At 34.2% G+C, this 15,284-nt stretch overlaps 1 protein-coding gene across 1 annotated transcript; it reads right to left on the bottom strand.

Moving 5' to 3' along the window:
• Positions 1 to 1,700: 1,700 nt before the first annotated feature.
• LOC148601121 (uncharacterized) lies at positions 1,701 to 12,454 on the bottom strand. The gene is made up of 14 exons (XM_088555941.1): positions 12,294 to 12,454; positions 11,058 to 11,180; positions 10,673 to 10,767; positions 10,377 to 10,537; positions 9,376 to 9,505; positions 8,829 to 8,955; positions 8,237 to 8,331; positions 7,603 to 7,763; positions 6,920 to 7,037; positions 6,307 to 6,385; positions 5,814 to 5,905; positions 4,844 to 5,013; positions 2,734 to 2,839; positions 1,701 to 1,842 (listed from the first exon to the last, which is right to left on the bottom strand). The coding sequence occupies exons 1-14, from the start codon at positions 12,349 to 12,351 to the stop codon at positions 1,777 to 1,779; spliced, it is 1,581 nt and encodes a 526-aa protein (XP_088412067.1). The 5' UTR covers positions 12,352 to 12,454; the 3' UTR covers positions 1,701 to 1,776.
• Between the last annotated feature and the right edge of the window lie 2,830 nt (positions 12,455 to 15,284).

Genomic DNA, 15,284 nt, shown 5'->3' with positions numbered 1-15,284 from the left:
CTTAAATTTACATACTTTTTTATATCAAAACCCCTAGCTATATAGAATATTTATGATTTAGTAAAACAAGGCTTATTTATCACTATCACAATTGATACTGGCGATTTTCAAACTCAGAATTTACCAACTACGGCTAAATATTAGATTTTCGATTTTTTCATGAAAAGTCCTATAAATTCGACTCTACATGTTTTAGCACATTGAACGTCCGAAAGTAGGTATCATAGATAGATAATTTTGTTTTATACATTATGAAAGAGTAATCAAGGGAACCAAGGTTATAGCGGTAATCAAAAGAATGTAATCCAGGGACAAAGACCAGACATGGAAAACAGACATACACAACAAAGAACATAAAGTAACTAAAATCATACATACAAAGTAACAAAAGTAAATGAGCAACTCGGACTCCACTAAAAACTGTGAGCATGGACCAGGTGCACCGGTAGGCGTCCTCTGCTTTTCTAAAAACACCCGCCGAGTTGCTCATAAAAAGTCAAGTCCGGGGTAGACAAACGAGAAAAGGAAAACTATGACCCGTTGAATAAATCAGTTTTCATGGTGCTGATGGATACACCATAACGATCCATGAGTTCATGATGACGACCATAAAACTTCTGTAGTGATGACTTCAATCTTGTAACAACATAACCCTGTTCCAGAAGCCTATTTGTCAGAGTTCTAGCGCGATACAAAAAGTCTGCGTAGTCCCGGCAACTCTGGCATAACGTATGAGTTGTGATATGAACACTCCATACGCAGGAGCCGAAGGGATGTTGCCACAGATGAAAGGAAAGTTGACAATTCTGAATGAAAAGTCATCACGTTTGTCGTAAAGTTTGGTCAATAGTTTTCCTTTACCATCGATTTCTAAGTGTAGGTCAAGATATAAGGCTGACTTCACAGTGTCTGTAGTATCTTGAAATCATGAACAACTTTTTTTCTTGTAAAAGTTATCCTTGAAAGTTAAAAATGTTTTCTCCAATCCTAGAAAACAGGTCTCAGTATGAAATTAAATGCTCATTCACAACATACCAACACTGTAAACACTTAAATATTTGGCATTTATAATAATTTAGATGCTTAGTATTTCGTTCTTATTATATAAATGCAATTGGAGAATTTCCAGAATAATTTCGGATTTTCTTCTATTTCAACCGTTTTGGTCTTTTTGTTACAATTAATACCGTAGTTCAAACAAGATTTTATAAGATAAAAAGTACCATTATTATATAGTGTCTTAGCTTTCAAATGAGCCCAGCAATATATGTTCGAACTATTACATGCAGGTCCATCTAGGTTAATAATTGCAACCCCTACCCCTGAAAAAAAATTATTTCCACATAACCAATTGCTAATTTTTAGCATATATACGTTGTAAAAAAGACAAGTTGGGCACTATTACTTTAGATACTGGTGTATCTTTTCATTTCTGGGACTTAGTTCTCAGTTTAAATGTGACCTAACCTTAAAAATAGGAATTTTCGGAATGTCAGATTTTCATAATTGTTTTTCAAAATATTCAATTAAAAGGATTAATTATATATTTTTTTAAGATTATAGAAGTTCTCTATTAAATTAAACCTCATACATGTATATCTGTTTTTGATTGACTGAATAAAAAAAAATGATTATAATTGCCTTGAAAATATTTTGTTCTTATGTTCTTCTTTTCAACAATTAAATAAATAATTATAAAGTGTTTTTCACTCTTTTATTTATTAAATGTAATTAATTATTCAATGTCATATCAGACAGGAGCTGCTTTGAGGTAGTTTATGCTCGTCCAATAACACAACAAGCAACCCTCTCACTTTCGACCTCATGCCCGCCCTGCATGATCTGTATGAAAAAAGAAAAAAATATGACAGTTTTAATACTAAGTTGTAATGCATTAGTACATTCATGTACAATTCAAAAAGCGGCGTGACAGTTCCTTCTTTTAATTCATATTTTATGAGATTTTGATATTTAGTAGTAGTTCTCAATGACTTTTCGTTGTAGTATTCCCGTATTAAGGGAGTAGACCTGGGGATGATCCCAAAATTTTCTCTTTATATAACGTTCTTTAAAATTGTACATGATATCACGCTAAATGTATTACATATTCTGTCATTTTGTAAGGAAATTCACCGTCCAACTACTTTTAGAAATCTGGAGCATTAGCCAAATTAAACCATACCTGGTAAAAATTTAATTTCAGATGTAACACGCTTTCTAATTGGATACAAAAAATGTCTATCATCTCAAACACTCAATTTTGTAAGGTGACAGTGACGTCATCAAACTTTTTTCTGATTTACTTCTTAAATTTTGATACTAAAATTAAATTACAAGAAATGTTATATTTTGTCGGTCTATTTGAAATAATCTCAATGCCCGTGGTGCACATTCGAAACTAACCTGCTATGCAGCTTATTTAGTGTGCACCACGTGATTGAGATTATTTCCTCACAGACCGTAAAAATAAGTCATTCCATTCATTTTTTTTTTAAAGTGTCTACTCTTGTACGTTTATCATACAGTGGCAAATACAGAGGGGAAGGTGCAGGGGGTTGGCACCCCTCCTTTTTATCGGAAAAAATTGTCCTTTTCATGTATAAAATTGACAAAAAAATGTCAAATAAGGTTCTAGCACCCCCTTTTTCTGAGGAAACCCGGCTGGCACCTCTCCTTTTCAAAGTATCTGAATCCGCCCCTGTCATCTGCCACTGAACTGATTGATTGACTCACCACAAGAGAGCGAGCGTTGAGATCCTCCACATTGATGTGATCGAGGGTTCTGGTTGCATGGACGTCGCCATTGGAATCGTCGATTACATCTCCAAGGTCACCAGGTCTAAATAAAGAAAATCAAACATTTTGTCACCACATAATGTTTCTCGAGAAAAAACTCAGACTTGTTGAAAAGACGGCTTGACAAGATTTCAAATGAGATGCCCACTTTAAAATATTCATAAAACTCTATACTTCAACATATTTGTAAACAAGAGGCTCCCAGGAGCCTGAATCGCTCACCTGGTTAAATTTTGCCTTCAAGGGCAATAAATTTAACAAGGAGTTTTCCAACAGTTTTGACCCAGGAAGAATTTGGTAAAACTCATCATAAGGATTATTTCATAAATTGAAGATGTCTTTCTATCATAGTTTTCAAGATATTGGCTGAAAGCTGTAAAAAAAAAAAACAAAACAAAACAAAACAAAAAACAAATAAAAACATCCGTTTTCACTTTCAGGGCAATAACTCTTACACGGAGTCGTCTGACAACTTTGATTACTCAAGATTTTTGTAGGCGTTATAATAAGGATCATTTCATCAACTGAAAAAAATGCCTAAACCTAATGGTTTTAGAGATCTAATATGCGAAAAAAAAAAAATAATGTACGACCCCAATGTTCTATTTTAGTAACGGCTGTCATCTTTTTTGACAGATAAAAAATCCACACATTAGTTCTATGCAGAATACCACAAGGAACATTCTTACCAAGTTTGATTCCAATTGGTCAAGTAGTGTCAGAGGACAAAATTTTGGAAAGAAATAACATAAAAAAATAGCAAATAAACGTCGAAAAAGGTAATAACTAATACATGGCCAAACAGATTAAAACTAAAATTGGACGACTGATAGATCTACTTACCCTGGAAAACCTTTTCCTTATGTCAGAATTTGGCTAAACCTAACGGTGATGGAGATGTATGCGAAAAACTACTATCTGACCCCTATGTTTTATTTTTAGTAACGGCCATCTTTTTCGGCGGATCAAAAATCCCCACATCAGGGTTTAAATTGGCAAGTATTGTCAGAGGAGAAGAGTTTTGAAAAATTATTAACAAAGGCGGACGACGGACGGCGATGTAGGACGCCACGTGATGGCAATAGCTCACATGGCCTTCCATCAGGTGAGTTAAAAAGGGCAATAACCCCAACATGGCTTAACAAATTAACGCGAAAATTTGACCACATATAGATCTCACCATGCTGATTATTTTTATTTAGTCAGAATTTTGGTTAAACCTAACGATTTTGGAGATATGTGCGAAAAACCACTGTCTCACTCCATGTTCTATTTTTAGTAACGGCAGCCATGTTTTTCGACGGATTAAAAATTCCTGTACATTATTTCTATGTACCTTAAGGAACATTCGTACCAAGTTTGGTTCCAGTTGGTCGAGTAGTATCAGAGGAGAAGAGTTTTGAAAAATTGTTCACGACGACAGACGACGACGACGGACGCCAAGTGAGTGCAATAGCTCACCTGGCCGAAGGTGAAAAAAATAGAAATTATATCGCTTAATTATAATGTCATCAGAGGATGAACCTATTACTTGTATTACAAATTCAATTGTTAAAAAACTACATGTAGTTCATAAAATCTCTATTTGAAGAAAGAAAGAAAGAAAGAAAGAAACTTTACGAGTTGATTTACCCCCCCCCACTTTTGTACCTTAATGTGCATTACATACGCTAGTTATTGTAATGTATCTGTTTAATTATAATGTTTATACCTAGATGTACCTAATCAAATTAAACCTTTATATATAATGTATGATTTTACTGCTAAACCTTGGTCACAGTGATTATATTTTCAACGACTTTCTTGTAATATAGTTGTCATTTGGTCTTGTAACTTTCATCTATCATTTGTGTTTGTAACTTGTTGAAGCATAAGCGAACATGTATTTTTTAACGAAATAAATGTACATGAAACTAGCAACATCCATAATTTGGTAGGTGGTTTAGTTTTGGTAAAAAAAAAAAGGCGATCAGTTGGGAAAAGGATAAGGTAACACTTTGATTAGATAGAGCTTCGCTATAACACCAAAACACAATCTTGGCCTTACCTTTTAGGGGCATGTGGATCATCATGACCATGGTACATCCTGCCGAGAGAGTGGCAGCCATTGGACATGTCTCCCCATTCATGGAGCTGTACACCGTGACGGTGATGGGACAGATCCTCACTGACATTAAATCCTGTCAGATCTGCAGTCATATGTGTTGCTCCACCGGGCTGTAAAAAGACACGCTGTATTACAAATGTGCTCTTTAAAATATCCAAGCAATAAAGAAAACAACAAAAAAAAAAAAACAAAGCAAAACAAAACAAAATAACCAAACAAAAACCACACACACACACAAAGAAGACTACGATACATATGCTTGATGGTGTATTTTCATGTGTATTTTGCACAAGTTGAGGGCCCATGAAAGTGCCTCAAATGTGGAACCATAGTGTTCCCTTATACATGCTCTTCCCAAACGTTGTATGCAAACCATTCTAATGAAGGTATTTTGGTATTCTCCAAATCCGCACGCTTTATCTTTAAAGTGTTCGTCGTCTGTAAGAACCAGGCGGTGATGAAATTTCCCACCACACTCCCAGTTAAATTTTACTATGTGTACCACAAAAATCAAGATATACTGGATTTGTATTTTATTCGGTAAAATGAGTCATAATTTCTTTGAGAACGATTCGGATGCAGATACATAAATGATTTATTAAACTCTCCATTTTCTGACATGGAGATGAACAAAAAATCAAAATTTCTCCAAAATGAATGATGATGACATCGAATTGTAGAGATGAATTTTCTGAGTGGAAGTGAACAGCCATGTCAGTGGGTGTCGGTATGCATGTTTCAATTTGTTCACTTTAACCTAATTCCTACAAAGACTCGAAATACTTAACATCACAATATATACTTAATTGATTGGTTTCATTCTTAATTGCTCCTCGGAATTCCATAATATGGTAATAAATTTTATATGCACATGGTTATTTTGTACAGTATTTTTTAGCCATGAACTTACTGTCTGTTCGAATGTGATGTTTCCAGTAACATGATGATGTAAACCAGTGGATTCTGTATTTGGTCTGACAACACACTTAGCTTTATGGACAACTGGAAATACAGACTTTTGTCATTGATTAAATACAATCTCTATTTTACTAGGATATTAAATTTGGCATAATGATTTGGTAATCTGACTTCCCTGGTTTTATCCATTTCATAGCATAAATATTGTTTGCCCAGTGACCATCCTTATGGCTGACCTAAGCAAGATAGATAGAATTTTTGCAAATTCAAGATTTCATGCAAATTAATTTTAATAAATCTGCGCCTGCAACCATGTACATCTACTTAGAACATTAAAATTGTTTGGTCCTATACCATTAAAATTACTGCACAAAAAAATAAATAGAATAGATTTTTTGTAAGTTAATTAAGTTTCTGTATTGATTCTAAAATTACCTGAAATATATATGATTATTAACAAGAATGAACAAAATGATACAACTCACTTTCTGGATGGCTTTGTCCACGTCCAATAACACAACAGGCAATCTTGGCACTAGTATGAAGATGGTCTCTTTGGTGAATCTTTAAAAAAAATAGACACATTGATCATGTTATACTAATGGGAAATGTACCAGCATAGATTTATTTTTATACTTTACTCGACAAGAGTTGAGTGTCATGGTATACAGTGAACTTCATATCTGTCCGTCCGTCTGTCCGCCACAAATTTTGCATTTGCCCTGTATTTTTATGAGTTCATGCTCCTTCTTCGTTTCGTTAACGTTTCTGTTTAATAGCATCAACCAATTTGAAACTTTTTGAAACATCAAATACAGATTAAGATCCATTACATGTTCTGTATATTTTCAATTTATCGATCCTGAGTTAATGAAGGACATTTTTCATCAGTATTTTTTTTTCAAAATGTTTGGGATATGTTATTACCAGATCAACTTTCTAAAATGTAGATAATCTTTTGAATTGCTAGTTTAATATATGGAAATAATATGTTGAAGTTCAAGTCATTGTTTTTAGTTAGTTTGTTTGTTTTTTTGTTTTTGTTTTGTTTTGTTTGTTTCTGTTTCTGTTTTTGTTTTTTTTTTTGTTTTTACTTACAGCAATAGATCGTCCAAGGACGCTATCGTCTCCGAAGATATTGATCCATGAATATCTATGGCTCTCATTAACAACACCGTAGTCATCGTCATGGATGTCTCCAAGATCACCCAAATCACTGAAATTATCAAAACTAACAAAGTTCTGGATCTACTCCGTGACTAAATTAAAAGAAAGGGGCCGGGGTCAGATCAAGAAGTTTGTAACAAGGGGATATTCTAGGCTATAATGTGCTAATTATTATCTAAATTTATCACAAAATTAACTGAACTTTCTTTTTGTAGGTCTAGGTCCAACCTTCTGATCCGCATCTGAAGTTACTTTGCTCTTACGAATTAGGTTTGGAGCATTTTATCCTTCACATTTGAGAAAGAAGACAATACGACATTGACTATCATTGCTACGTAATACAGTGTAAAAAGAAAACCCAATATGTACGCGCTCTTTTGTTGTTTTTACGAAATCTTCATCTGTTAATATAGATTTGAGGCCAAACTTAGTCGTCTAAGCCGCCTTTAGAAAGTCGATCAGTCTGCTGATTCGACGGTATTAGGAATGTGTTATCAAATGTCTACTTAAGGGAAAATTCGAGAAAGACTAAGTAATATTGTAATTTGGATACGAGACAACACTAACTGACACCACATGTGTCGACATTTTGTACGATTTTGTCCTTTAATTACCTGTGGTAGTCTTCGTGGGGGTCATATTTGGCCCCAAGGTTATCACAGCCACTGGTCAGGTCACCATTGGTGTAGATCTGTACGTCATGGAGATGGTCTTTGTAGTCGTCGCTGACATTAAATCCTTCTAGGTGGTAGGTCACTTCAAGGTCACCATATCCCTGGGGTTGTAATAGAATTAAATTCAAAGAGCTTTTTACAAATTTAAGGATAAAAATATTCCTTATATGGGTCATATTGTAAACATTTTAGCCAAATATACACATGTAAAACTTAATATATTAACTGCTTAATCATTACTATACAATGTAACATAGTAACTCAGCCTTTTCCGCTCATTTAAAAGTCACGAAGTTACCTGTAAGACTTGTCAAGTTCTACTTAATATATATATTGTCATATATTGACATAAATTGAACGTTATTCCTTCAAGGACTGCGGCATTTTCATTAAAGATTAAAACAGAGCGCTCTCAATAGTGAACCCAGAAAGTCTTAGAAGACGATGCCAGACCATATTTTACACACCTAAAAAACACACAACATTTAGTTTGATAACAAGGATCTTATAGTCAATTAAAATAATCGGTTACTTTCCTCCAGATTTTGTTTCCCTTAAGATAGTCACCACTCACCACTTGCTTCATGTCGATAGTTCCGTGAACATGGTGATGAAGTGCCTTTGGTTGGTGTGTATTGGATCTTACATCACAATGAGCATAATGTTCAGCTGAAAAAAAAACATGATCACCACATCATAAACATTAAATTATATTTTATTCATTTATTTGAGTGAAAGAAGTATTTTTTTAATTAATCATATCAATTTATAACTAAAAAAAAACCGTATTCAAAACGCTTTTAGGTTACACAAACAAATGTTGGGTAAACATAGTATTGATAGCAAGTTGGCAGATTCGTGCAGGGAGGAAGGAATGTGTGCCCCTCCAAAACTTGTTTTTCCATAAAATTATCCAAAAACGATTTCGCACCGAGGCTTCGATTCTCGCTAGTCATCTCGTGCCCTTAACGACACAAATGTAGAAAAAAAGAAGGGAACATATTAAAATGAACTATTCTACTGTCTAAATAGACAGATTTAATTGTTACATGTAGTTTCATTTACTTTTCTTAAAGTCATATTTTTATGTCTTGAAGTTACCACTGAAATGACATGCAAACAAAAGTTTAGTTCACTTATATGAACAAATAAATATATATCAATACTTTTATCTTCTTCTAGTTCATGATGAAGAGCTGCTGCAGTTTTAGGACGAGTTTTTCCATGACCAATAACACAACAGGCAATTCTGCTTGCAGGGGTATCAGGGTCCTTGTGGCTGCCTTGTAAAATCTAATAATAAAACAAAAGTATTTAAATATTAAAATAATAAATAATCTAGCATTATTTCATTTGGTATCATCACAGCTAAACAATGTTGACTTTGAAATCCTGTTTTTAAACACCTCCTAACAGTCACAGTTGCGCAACCAGGGAGGATTCCGGTTGTTTGTTGGAATTCCACATTTTTTATTAGTGCTGAAAAATTCGCAATTTTCCATATCTACTACAAACCCTTTTGGAAAAGCGAAAATCATCTATTCTTTACTGGTTTCACATTTTTTTCTTTTGGAACGAACTATACCTCCAAAGATCTTGATCAGTGTATAAACGTAGAGTTTTGTAAAACATTGATGAATCATGAATTTTTGTTAAAATACGAATACTTTGAGAACAAGCTCCAGACCATACAATATGATGACCAGTACTTACTGTCATTGAATGACCAATGAGAGCTTCTGTGTTTGGCGCTGTACCATCAATGTCTAACCAATCATAATGGTGCACTTCATTAACCACGCCCCTATCGTCGTCAACTAGGTCACCAAGGTCACCAGGATTACTGAAACAGGAATAGATAAGCTATTCGACGTAGACAAACATGAACGCTTTCTTTGAATAACTAAATACTGTGGCGATTAAAATATTGATCTGACCAACATGATATTTCGACATAATTTAATTTCAAAGGTAACACGCTTCCTTGTTTTGTCAATATCATGCATTTTGTATTGCGGCTGAGGCGCCATTAATCTTTTTAATGATTTGATGCTAAAATGAATTTGTTTATGGTAAAAAAGGACAGGACAATACAATACAGCATTTGAATGTTAACCTTTGAAAGTTGTCCAGTTTGGTAATCCCTGTTGCAAGATTTAACATAAAAAGCAAAATCCGTTTTCCTGAAGTCGCTATGGCAACTGGTTACATGGCCAGTTACTCGAGTCAAACGAAACATTTATCATACATAGTGTGCAGAAATTATTTAGACCAACAACCTTAAAAAGTTTCAGAGTTTCAGGATATTCCCCCTGTGGTTTCAGATGAGGAACTGATGATTGTTGAAGATTGGCAAAATTAAACTTTTGACCCTTGGAACCATCTTGTTCAAACATTAAAACGGAACCGAACATAAATCATTAACAAATGTCCTTCTATAAACCATTTGCCAAATTAGTTTATCATTGGCTTTCCATTAGCGCTAATTACAAAACCTGTCGCATCATACGTCCTCCGTGGAAATCATAATTGGTCAAAGCCACTAGCTGAGCCACCAAGCCCTATGACGAAACGTAGGCTGATTGAAGCGGGTATCAACAATCCTTTATTGCATAAAAATAAAACCTAACAAAATCAAGCTCTTGATTTCAAAGTGTGGAATATTCTGCATGACCCATTATGGAACTAATTACTTAGTAGGTACTAGTACTTACGCATGCTTCTCTGGGTGAGCATTGTAGAGGTCACCAATAGAATCACAACCTGCAGACATGTCACCGAGCATGTGCAGATGTAGCCCGTGGTGATGGTCGGCGTGGTCCTCGCTTGTGTTGAATCCAACAAGATGTACCTCTAAGTAAACTGCTCCATGTCCCTGAAAAGCAAAAATATCGAAGTGAAATAGAGAGGTTTCAAAAACAAGATGCAGTAAAATGCAAACTTCATGGTTATTTTTACAATGAACTCATTAATAACTTAAATCAATAGCTCAACACACAAGCAAGCTTACCTTCTGTGACAATTCAATGCTGCCATGGACATGGTGATGAAGATTGGAAGCCATATGAGGATTTGGTTCCATTTCACATTGGGCATAGTGCATAGCTGTTAAAAAATAAACACAGTAAAGTTGACTTATTTTAACATGCGCTTCTTTAAATCACATTAAGTTACAGAACCCTATAAGCACGCCTTTGATAACTTAGAAAACTACTCTAATAATGAAAATTTATGTGATATCGGTTTAAAGATTTTAGAACCTATGTTGAGTTTTGAATGTTGAAACAAAAAGATACTTATATATTAGTTAAAATTTCCCAAACACTTTAAAACGGTAAGCACAGCGTTACAAATGTCAGGCACAAACATCACAGTTCGTAGAATGTAGTACGAACTTTCATCATCATCGTGATGATCGTCATCGTGGTGATCATCACCGTGTTGGTCGTCCTTGTGGTTGTCGTCATGGGGATCATCATGGTTTTTGCTGGATGTATTTGGGGTACACTGGCCATCCGCTGAAACAAAAACAAAAATTGCCACATAATCCATGTATGTGGATTTTTGTGTAATTTTCTCTAAGAGAAAATCAGAACCTTCTTCGGAAATGAATAATTTGTCTGATAAAGTCTTGTTTATCTGATGAAAAGCTAATAATTAAATTCTTGTGTTTCGTTAACAATATAAACAATCTAACAGATATTTGTTTGTAACAAATCATTTGTTCAATAATCAGGGCCATAATTTTGTGTACTCCAGATACTTTGGGGAGAAAAATAAAACACTGTACCAGATTTTTTTCTAAAAAATACCTTCAAGCCAATCAAATGACCTATGTCTTATTTGCATATGAAAAGCTGACCATTGGTAAAGTGACATTAAAAATGGAAAGGCGATAAATGAAAACGAATAAAAAGAAACGAAGAAAGAAAAACAAGGTAACTATAAAGACAGAAAGAAAACACTCGACAATGGCGTAGCTTGCAAGCATCCACGTCATTTTTACAAAAAATACAGAAACAAAAATAAACTGTTCTTGATTTTGGCATCTACTGTAACCAGTATGTCATTGACCATGGCTACATTTTTCATATTTCTATATCCAGAACACTGTATACAGAAGCCTCTTTTTAATTTTAGTCAAACTACCTTTAGATCTAATGTGATATTCTTTATCGATAGTGACCAGAGAACCAGATTTGTAGTTGAATTACCTGCCAATAACATTCATACATTTACATGTATTATTTTCGTTGCAAAATTTACAATGATATCTTCAGAGCACGAAGCATCAAAACTCACTTGTAGGATTTAAGGCAACTTATGCGTTTGACAATACGAATAGTAGATCAATACGGTCATTTAAATAGAAGGGATTGTAGAATATTTCCAGTTTGTTAGAACCTTTATATATACATGTATATATGTGCAGAGATAGAATGTTACAATTTCAAATGGAGGCTTGAATTACATGTATTGGAACGATATCATCGAACTGTAAATTTTAGTACGTAAATCATCCACCGTCACCAGTCAAGGACATACGGACCAGACTCGACGCGCTCTATGTTCAAAATAACGGAAAGACACAGAAAAATAAGTACTTTGTTATAGAAATAAAATTGACCTACCTCTAACTTGCAGAGCAAGTGCAGCAAAGATGACGAGTGAAAGCATCAAAAGCTTCATTGTGAACTCCGGGCGGCTTCACAGAACAGATGACTTCATCAAGTCTGCAACTGCTTAAATATGTACCCCCAAAGTGGTCATGTGTGTACTTGACATAAAAAGATAGACCTTGAAGTTGCTGGAAATTTTGCTTTTGCAGCCAAATGTAAAAAAAAAAAATGATCCGGATTATCGTCAGAGGTCATGGCTGCCGTCAGATCACTGTGACACAACATAAGGGCGGAGTTTGTAATGTGTACTAATATTTTAATAGATCTAGTTACCTAACCTAACTCGGTTCTACTTTCTGGACAAAATCTGAAATTTAAGATAGACCATGTATTGAAGAACATTCATCTACTAGTGATGGATACAGGGAAAAGTTCCGAGAGCTGGACCCAATTTCGACGGAAACGTTTAGTGCAAAATGTGGACGAATGTGATAAAATGACGGCTTAGAACCCCCTTTCAAATTGTTAGGTGCGATCCTCTCTTATAAATTACTTGATCACTCTTGTCTACAATACAAGTAATTTAATTGATTCCAACATTTTCTATAGAGTTGTCTCCTATGCTAGAGATTCTGTCGAGATTTTTCACCAGTCTACATTACCACTTTGTATAAGAGACAAATGTTTTACGATATAAGTATGTAGACATGAAGACACGGAAGTGTATAAGGAACATACGAATATTTTTAAGTCGACATTAAACGTTTTCAAAAAATTAAAATTTTGAACTTCTAGTAACGTAATTAAAAATTAAAGGCATAAAAATGTTGTTTTTTTCTTACGTTAAAATCTTGAGTTTTTCAAATATTCGTATGTTCCTAACACTTTTCTACGGAAGTATATTAGCATGAATTAAACTTTAAAAAATCGGTTTACTGCAATGTTGCTAACCAGTTAAGAAGGTTTCGTTTGGGATTTGTGGCCCCTACCGTTTCAGAAAAGGGGCCTAATGGAAGAACATTCGTGTTGTAATGGAAGAACATTGGTGTTGTCATGGAAGAACATTGGTGTTGTCATGGAAGAAAATTGTAGTTGTAATTTTATTTATATCTGATTGTGGTGATTCTTTTATTCATATTGCTCATTTTACAAATCTGTCAAATGATGTATTAACATCATTGATTTATCTTAGGCCATTCCAAAGCTATGAAGTGGGTGGAGACAACACATACACGCACACAGAGAGAAATCAGCTCTTTTATTTTTGGTGTGATTTCGATTTTTTTGCCCATTAGAATCTCCCAAGAACATCCCTTAATGTGTTTATCAATCAGATTTTTTCCTAGCATGTAACTAGGGGTTGAACGACATTTTTTCACCAAAGTGTATATCTTATCTAGGGCTTTTGAGTAGTTTGCAGATAAATTTGAGCTAATATTTTCTGTTTTCGATGAATATAGGCTCAACGTGAGGTCCGCCTAAAATGGTTTTATTTGTAGGTTCATTTCATTTGTAACCTCTTGAAATCCTTAGTTTTTCTAAAGGAATTCAGCAAATGCATTGAAGACAAGTTCTTAATGCGTAGGTGCACAGGGGGTATATTAATTTTCAATTTGTTACAAAAGATGTTTAGACGAATCCACATTCTTTGCATGAATCAAAAATGCTAAGTCTGTCCAGCCAACTTTGCAAGTGTCAGTTACAACAGAACATCCATAATGGTCTCCAACATGCTACGGTATAGTTTTTAGATATATTACAAGTATCATGCATGCGTTTTCAGACTCTTCGTCTTTAAAACATATTTTGTTTATTTAAAAACCTTGCGTAAAACGCAATGAAATGAAAAAAAGTTTAGCTTCCGTATAAAGTAATGTAGTTTATAACTCTATCTCACTTTTTCAGTGCAGTTTAAGCAAGAACTTCTATGTCATATGTTTGAAAGTTCTTGTTAATTTGAAACAGATAGTATTTTAAGAAATTTTAGCAAAGTGTTTAGTTTATTTCACTTTTTTCATGATGACTGAATTCCGAAATACGCTAAAAGAATCGTGAACAGATTTTTTGTAGGGAGAGTTGCGATTTAATAAGTTAAAAGGGTACCGTGGTTCGTACGAATATTTTTGTCACAGATCGATACGATTATCCGCACCACGTAAATTTTAGCTGTATTGCTCTTAAATATTTTCGGAAATGTTGTATATAATTAATATTCTCTAGTCCACGTAATTATTTATGCTGAAGACCATGCCATTGTACAAAATGTAATTTAGCTTTACCAATATCATTATCATATGGAGTTGGCAAACTACATCACGCAACTAAAAAAAATGTTATATTTGCACTAAAAACAACTCTTTTGTTAACAAAAGATGTCTGGGTAATGTGAGCCCATCGGAAATTCAAAGTGACATAGCTACTAGCCTACAAGTACATGTATGGCCTTGTATCAAGTGCTTTTTCTCATTTTGCAACTTCGCCTATCAGCATATTCTATATTTATTTTGATGACCTAACTGTACTTAATTGCCTAAAAGGTCAGGTTTTTAATGAAATGTCGACATTACTTATGAAGATTGTTAACACTTGTAGTATATAATTATAGAATTTAAACTAAGTGGCAATTAGTAAATTGGTGAAGAAAACGTTTAAATGCGCTTTTGATATGACTCCCATTGTTTCTCAAATACAGAAGCATAACACCCTAATCTTGATTAGGAAGGATTATACCTTGGGGTGGGGGTGGTCTGGGGGTGGTAAAATACTCGTTTTTTTTTACAAGAATATAAGTATGGCATGCCGTACATACAAAATTACTGCCGCCAGGTACTCCCTTCTATGTGTGGCACATGCCAAATTCTGTTTTCAATACAATTTCATCCGTTTGTATGAATTAACTTCATAGAAAGCACTGCAAAATTTAAAATGAAGGGAAATAACTCTTAACTGCTAGTTTTTTGTTTTTGTTTTTGTTTTTGTTTTTGTTTTTGTCTTTGTTTGTTT

Source organism: Perna viridis, chromosome 12 (assembly GCF_037379345.1).
Source record: "Perna viridis isolate PV_CMFRI_1.1 ecotype Kerala chromosome 12, ASM3737934v1, whole genome shotgun sequence".
NCBI lineage: Eukaryota > Metazoa > Mollusca > Bivalvia > Mytilida > Mytilidae > Perna > Perna viridis.
This window is presented reverse-complemented; position numbering and strand designations above follow the sequence as displayed.

Coding starts and splice junctions, on each gene's coding strand:
- LOC148601121 (XM_088555941.1), bottom strand. CDS start 12,351: ATGAAGCTTTTGATGCTTTCACTCGTCATCTTTGCTGCACTTGCTCTG. Junction 5,906..6,306: donor TGGACAAAGCCATCCAGAAA/GTGAGTTGTATC, acceptor CTGTATTTCCAG/TTGTCCATAAAGCTAAGTGT. Junction 5,014..5,813: donor ACATCACATTCGAACAGACA/GTAAGTTCATGG, acceptor GTCTTTTTACAG/CCCGGTGGAGCAACACATAT.